Below are 11321 nucleotides of genomic sequence, written 5' to 3'. Positions count from 1 at the left end.
TGCAGAAAATGGGATTTCTCGCATACAATAGTGAATCGTTCCCCAGAGGAGCCATTCTGGGGTCTCACACAAGCTCTCAGTCAGACGGTGAATACCAGCCCGTTTGTTAAATCGACTCGACTGTTCACGCGTGGTGGTCCGGGACGATGGCTCGTTTTGACTCAGCACTTTTTTTCTCTCTCGCGGTGGTTCTGCAGCGACGAAGCAAACGTCCAATCGAGGGGAGTGCTCGGCCACACTGCGACTATTGAGTCACCACAAAAAGCGTGCCAGTGTTACAGCGATGGAGGAGACTGTGCCTGAAACGACTGGGAATAAAACCCCTCCCGATAACAAGACCCCATAGTCATCAATAACATTTTCATAAATGTCAAATAGGACGAGAAGACCAGTGATATAAAAGTTCTTCTGTATCCCTGACATGTGGCTTTTTGCAGATTGGTGTGGTTTGATATTGCCATATTTTAGCATTGTTAATGGAAATATGCCCCTCTTTGATGTTATTTTGGCAAGTTCATAAATATAACACATCAAACCAACAACATATGTCACATCCTGAAATGCATCTGAGATAATTTTCTCCTTGTGATTCTACGTATCCCTAAATAGCCTCTTCTGCACTATGATTACAGACGTTAAAGCATATTCTTGTACATGAGATCTTCCTCATGTGGCTTGCCTAACCTTTGGAGCACATCCAACGTCCTGTATTGCTGGTTCCTATATTTAGGATACATGCTTCAACATAGTGGCAAAGTCCAACGACACCACGCTGTCCTCACACAGCAGTGGGTACATGGCATACAACAGCACCACTCAGCACAATCCTTAGGCCTGTTCAGTACCAGCACTTTGTCGATGTTCTCCAAAGTACTGAGTGTTTAACTTTGTTTTACTTTAAGTCCCAGGACGGATGCTCACAAGACCCATTGCTGTGTGTGTTAATACTTCTGGGGTGGTGGAATTAACACTAAGAGATGTAGTTATTGATGTTAGGTGGAGATTTGCTTTGGCACCATCTGCCCACTCACAAGAAAGTTAAGCTTCTGCCTCCAACTATATAATCTAATCAGAGGCTACACGGCTGAAAAGATTACGCAGAAATCTGGTGCCATGTTTTCCATGAACTGTATATAGCAGCTTGCATGCAGGAACAGCATCCAAACAAATGCGATAATAACATTGATATATATAAAATAACACACACACACACACACACACACACACACACACACACACACACACACACACATATATATATATATATATATATATATATATATATATATATATATATATATATATATATATACTCTCTTCCCTCTCTCAGAACTCATATATATATATATCACTGTCTTCCCTCATTCCTCCTTCACCAAAAATCTATAAGCCAAAATAACCTAGATAATCTGGAATCGATTTAGAGGATACTTTGGGTTTCAAATGACCTCTTTTTCCGCTCTGGTAGTCTCTGTCACGGACGTAATTTTGGGGGGGGGGGACGGGGGGGACATGTCCCCCCCACTTTTTCAAAAGCCGGCTTTGGTCCCCCCCAGTTTTTACAGTTAAAACCAAATATTTAAATAGCGACGAATCCATGTCCCCCCCACTTTTGAAATCAAAATTACGTCCATGGTCTCTGTCCTAGCGTTCCCACCACCTATGGCCACAATCTAGTGGGTTTTTTTTTTTTAATATGGCCTAATTTCAGTTAAAGACTTCAGAATTTCTTAACTTACAATACATTTACTATGTTTGAACAATTACTGGTTAAATTTGTTCTCTTAAATTTGACACCTTTTTTTTTTAGGTTGCTATAGACCCAAATAGACTCCTGATTCTTCACCCTTCTCCACCCTTCTTCACCCTTCTCCACCCTTCTCCACCCTTCCTAGTGAAACAGAGCTTTACACTTTTAAACATCAAAAAGGTGCCTTGACAATAATGTATAAGCAAATGTGCTCCTCACAAACTACCTGACGAGAGAAGGAACTGGGTGAGGAAAAACCAGATGGGAGAAGGGATGTTTGTAGTTGGCATAGTGTCCCTCACTGTAAACCCATTCACAGGGTTTACTGGACCAAAGCAAGATCTTCCAGAAGGATGTGTGAGACATAACCACCTGCCAATCATGCATGAATCATCATCTTTTGGAGTTACCCATCTCTTGTTGATTTCTGGGAAGACAGATATAATGCACTCTCACAAATAAGCAGCACATTGGTCACAGTTTGCTCACTCACGCCTCTGACCAAAACCCGCAAGAAGCCTAATCTCCCTTAGATGGAATTCCCCTACACAATCTCTGGATTAAAGATGTTTAAAGCTTAAAAATGCTTAAAGATGGAAAACAAATTAACACAGTTAGTGTAATTACACTCATCAACGTTTATATCCATATATTTTAAGTTTTTTATTATTTTTTATCTTTGCATGGACATGAAAACAATATACAACGTTGATGTAAGAGGCCCATCAATGAGATCTCTACAGTCTGATCTAGTTGTCCCATAGACAACTATATCGCAATATATAATAATAATCTATAATAATATGTAATGTTTTTATATAAAAATATGGTTTTTACTATCCTGTCTTGGTTTTACATGTGTGTGTGTGTGTGTGTGTGTGTGTGTGTGTGTGTGTGTGTGTGTGTGTGTGTGTGTGTGTTTGTGTGTGTGTGTGTGTGTGTGTGTGTGTTTCATTTTGAAAACATTACCTTTTCTTGGCAAGATAGAAAATTGTTGAATGCATCATGGTTATTTAGTTCAGCTGGGGAGACTTGTTTTGGGCTTGTTTTTTTTCGTTTTTGGAACCGTTTCATGTCAGCCTTTTCATTGAAGACACGACTCCAAAATCTGCCTGTGAAGTCGTCAAGATGAAGGTGACATGTTGCATGAATTCTCTGCTCTCTCATACATGAAGGAGGTAGTCTCACAGATCACAGTGGGTCATTCATAAAACATGACCATCTAAAAATAAAAGGCTCTTTTAGCACCACTGCTTTCTAATCTGGGACATGGCTTTAGTTATTTGCATCAATAACCACTAGCTTTGCTTCTTTGTGTAGCTGGACAGTTATTTGTTCTTAAGAACTATTTAAAGTCTCCATGATAATAGTGGAATGGATAGTTAACATATGAATAGCGGATATTAAGAATGTTTTGGTCAATTTTACAGTAACTAATTTTTAAAAAAGATTTAATGTCCAGACTACAATTTCTTTCTTTACATAGGTATACATTTTTATTGATCTAAAAGCCACAACATTCGGGTGGAAACATCAATAAGATAGCTGAAATTGAATAGGATGTATAATCCACACTTAAACCTTTTAACCCAGTCAAAAACGTGTTCAGTTTTACTAGTTATGTAGATTTTGCTTGCATGTAGTTCAAACCTACAAATACTTCTCTAGTGTCTGGAGACAGTATGGATGGGGCTGCCAGGTATATTGTGAAACTGACACTGATGAAATTAAATTCGTCCGTTCACACGGGACACCCAAACATGGAGTGTTTGCTCAGCACGAAACGTGTTCACCTCCGAACCGGGCAGAATCACGGCAGTGATTCGCAACTCGCAACGTTTTAAGCCAGCGGGTCTCCTTTAAGAAAGTGTGGAGTCTCACCTTCCCAACCCTGAGCTGTAAGGTAGCTCGCGCCCGTGATTGGGCGGTCAAGGGTAGGGTCTGCAGTCACGTGATCTCCTCCCAACCCTGCGACGCCATTTTGGAGGAAAGTTTGGAATTTCTGACACATCGGAAGGGGGAAAAAAGAGGAGGAGATAACGAAAGAAGTTTGACGCTTAGGAAAACAATCCTTAATCTGCCAAGACGGACAATGAGCAGATCTGTGGATATGAGGATTTAATACCTCGTGCGTTCTGACTGGATCTTGCATGGTGCCACGGAGGTGAATTTGCAGTTTGGAGTTTTTTGGAAGCCTCTTGCAACTGGCGACGACATATATTTAGTTTTTTTTTCGCCGTGCACAATGTGAGCAAATGCTTCGTGTGGATTGAGTTCATATGCGTTCACCTATTTGAATGGAACTGAACGGCTTAGAGAAGCCTGTCTCTAAAAAAAAGCGAAATAATTGTGCTGTTCGGGTTCCGCTGTCAGGTTCCTACCAGCTCGGTTAGTGAGACCTGCTTTCATGTTTACTGGATAAACATTTGGATTGCATGCCAACGGCGTCCGAGTGCCCCCCCTCCCCTGACAGTTAGGACGGGCGCCTGGACAGCGGGGTGTTTGGTCGCGTGCTCGTTTCGAACGCGCGAGCTGCCAGATCAGCTGCTTGTATTTCCGCACGAGCCAACCGAACCATGCCGGTCAGAAAACACGGTGAGTGTTCCGATCCTGGCAAACGTGAACCCAGCTGAGTATATATAACTGAGTATATTACTGCCGCAATCAAAACTTGTGCACACATCTAGACCTCTTTGGTCTACTCTTACAGGGATGTCGTTTTATTATGTGAAAGTCTCTGCTGTTGCATTTTGGCGAGAAACTTTTTATTGTCCCACAGATGCGCGACGGGCTCTTCTGCTTTTAGAAGAATACCGGACAAAACTCAATAACACCGAGGACAGACAACTGAAAAACTCAATTCAGAGAGTTATTGACATCTTCCAGAGTAACCTCTTCCAAGCACTAATAGGTAACTATAGTACAATTTCAGTTTTTTTCGATTCTCTGTTGTACTAAATTGTGTCCATGATAATGAAGAAACAGTGAAATGGCCTTATTTCTAATAAAATCATCACTACCATGTTACATTTTGTACTTAAACAACTTATTATGGAGTTGCTAATTACAGAGTTGCGTGTAGTCCTGTCTTTATGAGTACAGGGAATAGCTCAGTCTGGCAGTTCACATCATTAAAAGTGCTTCTTTGGGAATACCTTTGTTATTTCCCTGCTTGTCTGTGGGAGGTACTGGACTTTACACAGAGGTGTGTGCTCATAAATGTTCATAAATGACACCCAGAGCTACTCGAGCCATTCTGTTGTGCCAAGACCATTGGTCCAATTTTCAGAGGGGTGTCAGTGTACACTACAAGTAAAGTTGTGGTTAACTTTGCTGGGACCTCCTACTTACCCCCCTCCCTAATTTTTTCCTGCCTATTAGCACCATGAACACTGACAGAGTTGGTGAATAGCGCTGGTAAAACCAGTCGATAACTGAACAGTGTCATCATTTGCTGGCATCTGTTTCACATCCCAAGTAACTAATGTAATATTCCCCTTTGCATTAAGCGTACAAGTACTGGCCTGTCTTCTATGACTAATGCAGGCCTGTTTAACGGAACTGGAGTAGCGTTTCTCCTCGTGCTCCAACCGATAACGAATACGCCACGGGAAGGATCCTGCTTGAATGCGGCAGAGCCAGTTGGACTTTTCCAGAGCTTGGACTGGCTGGACGCCAGGGCACCTCTGTCAGACCCTGGAGGTGTGGAGCTTCCTGCCTTGGGCACAACCTGAGGTTCCATTGCTTTTTGGAAGCACACAAATATCCAGCGTTCTATCTCTTTGTTTTTTGGGTTTAGCTTGACCAGGCTGGTTTGGCTCTAGGTGTGGCCAGTGGAATGGGGGGGAGATGTTGTGAGGGTGGGGGGATGGATTTTGGATTGTGATCAAGTAGATTGGGGGTTTTTGAGCACTCCACATCCCAGCATGCTTTTATTGAAGTGCACAAATGAAAACTGATGCAGTTTCTTGGATGAGAAGCTGGAGTTACTCACCACTGCTCGGTGAGTCATAAATATTTGGGTTGCTTGGCCAATCAGGATTGGCAGAGAGTGCTAGGGGAGAGGGTGAGAGAGACTGATGGATGGGGGGAGGGAGAAAGAGCTTTCTGAGTAGGTGTGTGTGTGTGTGTGTGTGTGTGTGTGTGTTTCATATGTTCTTCGGAACTACCAGCATGCTGTCTTACTGTACGCTTCTATGATGAATTGGTGTGCTTGACTTTGCATGATGAGTTCATGCATCATGCATGTATTTCTCACACACACACACACACACACACACACACATGGCTTAACGCCAACATGCATCCGTTCCCTGTCTCACACACAACCACTCTCACATGGACCACATGTGATCCAGCGTATGACCACACGTGCTCCTGCTCTTTGTCACGCCACAAATGAAAAAAGTATTTGCGCCAAAGGTTTCGGTTCGAATCTTTGGCCGGAGTGCACATTAAATGGCGAGGGACGCATATTCTGTCCGTCGCCGCCATTACCCAAGGGCAGATCCCAGAGCCGGCGGTTGACTGCGGTCAGGGTTGGAGGTCGCAGCAGTAGAAGTTACGGAGCTACAGACTTGGTCGCGCACCTTGGGCCGGTTAGAGCCTGAGAATCCCTCCCAAGATGCCTCGGGACAACAATTAACCAGAGCAGAGTGGAGCAACTCTCCTCCTGCCCAGCTGAAAGTGGGCCACAAGAGTTCGCCTTTAATAGGCACCACCCAGAGCACCAGCCCGCAGGACCTTGGGTGAAGACCCGCAAGAACTACGCACATAAGACGCTTCCGCCTGTCTACGGTGCCACAGGGGTTATGGTGATTAACAATCAGGAAATCTCTAATTACTCAATGAGCGGAATTCATTTCACATCACACAGATTAGCCTGTGTCTTTCCATAATTATCCCACAGACCTGCTTGGAGCAGAATGCCTCGAGGATAGAAGCTATTTCCTCCATGTCTTCGTCTTCCCCATAATGCATTGCAGTCGTTCGCTCACAGGGATGGTGATGAATGGCAAAAGAATAGCACATTGCGTAGATTTCAGCGATTGTAATTGTTTTCAGACATGGACAGTGGCAGATGCAATATCAGCAAAGCTTATAGTTTGGTTATAGAAAGCTTATAGAAGCCTGAAGAAAAGCTTATAGTTTTGAGTTTTCTGTACCTCGACAGCCACTTAAGGTCTGAATAGAACATTGTTCCATGTCTCCCTGCCCCCAGCGTCAGGATTAAACTGCGTTATTGTCACTGGGTTGGCCCATAAAATGTCTGATAAGTAAGGTACTGTTCTGAAGAACGGTAAGACACACGGGCCGAGCCCAGTGAAATTCCAAAACCACGTCCTTGCGGTCGCGGAGGCCAATTTAATCGGACATCACTTCGGCGCTGTTTTTAAGGGCGGCCCTACCGCAGCCCCGTCTCCGGAGGGAAGCCAGGAAACACGAGCCGGTGGGAAGAGCAGGGATCCAGCCGGGGCAGATAGCCACGCGCTTGTTTTGACTGTCTGGGAGGGCGAGATCGGGGCAGTCCTGCGGAATGTCTGGGGACAGTAAAGTCGGTTCTACACCCTGTTTCCATGTGTTTTACATTTGGCATTATTTGCGTCACAACGTAGTATGAAGGAAAGTCTTGGAGGACAATCTTTTTCTCTTTTTTTTCTATATATATGGTTTGACTTTGGTGAACATGTCTGGTCTAATGCCCCCTGGGCCCCCTCTCTCTCTCTTTCTCTCTCTCCTCACCCTGGGCCCTCTGTGTCTCTCTCTCCTCACCCTGGGCCCTTTCTCTCTTGCCCCTTACCCTGGGCCCTCTCTCTCTCTTTCTCTCTCTCCTCACCCTGGGCCCTTTCTCTCTTGCCCCTTACCCTGGGCCCTCCCCCCCCCCTCCTCACCCCAGGCCCTTGTTATTTTAACAAGAAATAAATTAGGAAATATCTTTTGTTTTGAGTTTTTTATTACATATTTTAGTTTCTTTGTGCAATAATGCTGTTTGACAGTAATTGTAATGTTGTCTGTTCTGAATTTTTAAATTTTGCCTCAGTAACCCAGTTGTGAAAGCTTACCCTATAAGTTTACATTTTTCTTTAATGCACCTGTAAATGTTTTTAAACTATTGTAAGACCATTGACATACTTTGAGCAAAATTTGCTTTTTAATTCCTAACCATTACTGTTGAGTCATGCGATTAATTATACTACTTTAATAATGCCGTAAAATAATTTAAATCTAGGAATTAAAATAGTAACACACTAGTCATTTATTTACCATACCGTTAAACGCCACTGCAGATTTGGGGGGTGTTAATAAGTGTGACCAAGCGTGTGTGTTTTATTCTGCTGAGCTCAGTGTTGTTCAGCTAGCTCGTTTCACAACCAGACACCACAGTTCTCAGCATGTGGAACCCCATGCATTAACAAGTGATGGCGGAAGCTTGTGGACCCGGCCATATTTACACTCCTGACACCAGAGGTGGGGACTCGAGTCACATGACTTGGACTCGAGTCAGACTCGAGTCATTAATATTAAGACTTTTGACTTGACTTGAAAAAATATTCAGAGACTTAGACTTGACTTGGACTTTTACACCAATAACTTGGGACTTGAATTGGACTTGAACCTGTTTACTTGCAAAGACTTGATTTTTTTTTACCCCAAATCTAAATTTTAAAACGCATATTAATATTTATAGTGTGCCCCATTAATTTCATTTCCGTCCTTCTGACGCAGACCGGTCCTCTGCTTTTCCACACGTGTGTGTGTGCGTGAGCTGCAGCACAACCAATCAAATGGGGGGGTTGGCGAACGTAAATTTTTACCGGGCGGGGTGTAAAATGTACACAAATTAAGTATTATATCGCGATCGATCGATCGCCAGTGGTTGGTGCCAGAGCGAACTAGTAACTCATTGAATCATAGATGTGGATCAGAGGTAAATAAACTAGATTTTTTTTCCGGCGTGAGAAATCGGATGTGTAGCGTGAAAGCGTGTGAAGACGGTCAAATGCGTCTCACGCTCAATGCGTGAGAGTTGGCAACCCTGGGTTCTGTATCTGAACTCGGGGAAGAGAGCCTCTCTCTGTCACTATCATAATATCCAGTTCTATCTCAACATGGATTGTGTATTTGAAAACATCTACGTCGAGAAAAAAATATATTGACAAAAGTGGAGCGAGTTTTCAGCTATGGGGACATCATTCATCGTGCACAAATGACATACAGACTTTTGGCCAGCAAATGCAATGCAGAATAGTTTACTGAAATGTCTAAAGTTGCAGATTCCTGTTAATTGTTCAGTTCTTATATTTGTTTGTCTTGTGTCACTCACACATGTTCTCCAAGAAACCAGATAAGAGAAGAGAGGGAAAATGCTGTTATGGTTCTTTGTATTGTACTGTGAAAATATCAGCACTTTTTATTTGAACATGGAGTTCTACTTATGACTTTTTCACAGAATATTTATTTCTGGAAAATTGTAGTTTAAAGTATGAATATTTTTGCAGCTAAGTTTAACAAATTGAACTGTGCAATAAAGAGGTGTAATTTTATTTTTTAATACTTCGTGTTTTCAGTTGCACATGTTTTATCAAGATTTGAGGAGAATACAGATTTAAAAAAGAACGCATGTCTATTATTTACATTTAAAATATACCTGCAACATTGGTAAAAAAAAAAAAAAAAAAAAGACTCGAAAGGACTTGAAATTCCAAGTTTCAGACTTGGGACTTGACTTGACTGTTGCCTGTCTTGACTCGAGACTTGACTTGACTTGAGTGTCTTTGCTTGAGACTTGACTTGGGACTTGAGGTATAAAGACTTGGACTTACTTGAGACTTGCAAAACACTGACTTGGTCCCACCTCTGCCTGACACACCCGCTGCCCCGTCAGACGGGAGGCCCGCTTTGGCCCGGTGACCAGATTCACCTTTCTTAAGAACGTTTATTCCTGACTGAACAAAATCTGGGAGCAGCAGAGTTTGTGAGGAGGCGTTCAGCAGCGAGATGTGAAAACGTTTACATTCCATTTGTCGCGGGCACAACGCACGTCTGGGTAATGCAGTAGCAGTAGCAGCTGATTGGACAGCTGATCTGTAACAAATGTTTAAAAGCAGGGCAGACTCTGTTTGTTTTTGAATCTCTGTTCATTTCTTGTAAGCTTTTACAAAGGAGCCTGACTTCTTGTTTTTTTAAAGGATCAGGTCCTCTTTCAAAGTATTTTTCCCCTTTTTCTGTGTAAACTGAATCTCATACCTGATAACATGTTTTATGTAGAAGTGCATTCAGTGGAAAGCAGTAGCGAACCGTGACCTTTAAACCTGGGCCCGCTACCCCCCCCCCTCCCCCCCGAAATTTTTTTTTTCCTTTCTTAATAAACTAAATAAAGAAAAACTGAGACGACAGTACAGCTTTAAAAACGCAATAAACGATAATATCTGTACTAGATAACATCTTAAGCAAAATAAGTTTCCAAACAAAATAAGGTTCACAGCTCCGTGGTTCTCGGAAGCGGAATATGTAAACAACGCGCACGAGGACGTCAAAGGGATGAATCGAAACTAGCTAGCGATGGTGCTAACGACAGCTAGCGTCGCCACAGCGGGCGGAAATTATCATACAGTTAAGCCCGCCCACTAAGAGAGAAGATATGATTGGTCAATTTTGCTGTCATTTGAAACTGGTATTGCGCTGAATTATAACTGCCAGGCCCTCTGTAAACGAACAGCGGGCATCACAGTCCTGATAGGGGGAGACACAGGCTCACAGGCTTCCACTCAACCCCTCACCTTCCAACACAGATTGAATAGACACGGGTGAATATTTTATTTGCTTATATTTTTGTAATTGTTTAGATGTCGAATGTCAAACTGTAAGTAGATAAAATAAAATTGGATAATTATATATATAATGCTTTAAGAATATTTTAGGCCCTCTGAGAGGGCGTAGAGGGCCCTGACGGTTCCCCACTGGTGGAAAGTACCCGAACCGCTGCTTCCAAAGCAGTTTTTACTTTCCATCATGTCCAAACCATACATTCTCATCTTTCCATTTTTTCCCCTCCATTAACTGCATATATGACTAATTTTTACATTTTTGTACTTTAATTTTTAATTCCACATTGTGTATGTTTTTTTCAATCGGAGTCCTTCATGCTTAGCATTCAAACTGACATTGTGTACTGTCATCACTGTGTCGTCACCCAAAAATGGAGAAACGAAAAAATATACAACAAAAATAGACTTGCGGCTAAGCGTCCACTGTTGTGGTACAAAAACATTGCAGAAAGGGGTCAGTAAACATCCGAGATGAAGGTGAAGATAAAAGTTCAGAATTAGAAAAGGCTAACGCACCAGGGTGTCTTTACGCCGTTCTGGTTCGTACTCGTTTTGGACGAGACTAAAATAAGACTAAAATAAGCTCTGAGGTGCTGTTGGCGTCCGGAACGTCACCAGCCGTAGCGTTTCAAAGAGAAACCAGAGCGGAGGGAATCACCCCCACCAGTGTACATTATAAAAACATTTACTCTCATTACACGGTGCCTTCATGTGATCCTGCGTGTATTTTCAGCCCTGTTACC

At 42.7% G+C, this 11321-nt stretch overlaps 1 protein-coding gene across 19 annotated transcripts in view; it reads left to right on the top strand.

Annotated features, from left to right (window-relative positions):
• The first annotated feature begins 3699 nt into the window (after positions 1-3699).
• dlg1b (discs large MAGUK scaffold protein 1b) overlaps positions 3700-11321 on the top strand; it is a 65623-nt gene continuing 58001 nt past the window's right edge. For 6 of the 19 annotated variants that reach the window (XM_076981524.1, XM_076981523.1, XM_076981519.1 and 3 more), the window contains exons 1-2: positions 3714-4345; positions 4530-4661. In XM_076981524.1, coding sequence (XP_076837639.1) covers positions 4327-4345; positions 4530-4661 — 151 coding nt within the window. In that variant the 5' untranslated portion in view covers positions 3714-4326. Of the gene's footprint in view, positions 4346-4529; positions 4662-11321 lie in introns of all 19 variants that reach the window. The other 13 variants (XM_076981521.1, XM_076981513.1, XM_076981512.1 and 10 more) reach the window with 5 other exon arrangements.

The sequence above is a fragment of the Brachyhypopomus gauderio genome, chromosome 19, assembly GCF_052324685.1.
Source record: "Brachyhypopomus gauderio isolate BG-103 chromosome 19, BGAUD_0.2, whole genome shotgun sequence".
Lineage (NCBI taxonomy): Eukaryota > Metazoa > Chordata > Actinopteri > Gymnotiformes > Hypopomidae > Brachyhypopomus > Brachyhypopomus gauderio.
The sequence above is the reverse complement of the archived record's forward strand: the minus strand, read 5'-3'. Positions and strand labels throughout refer to the sequence as shown.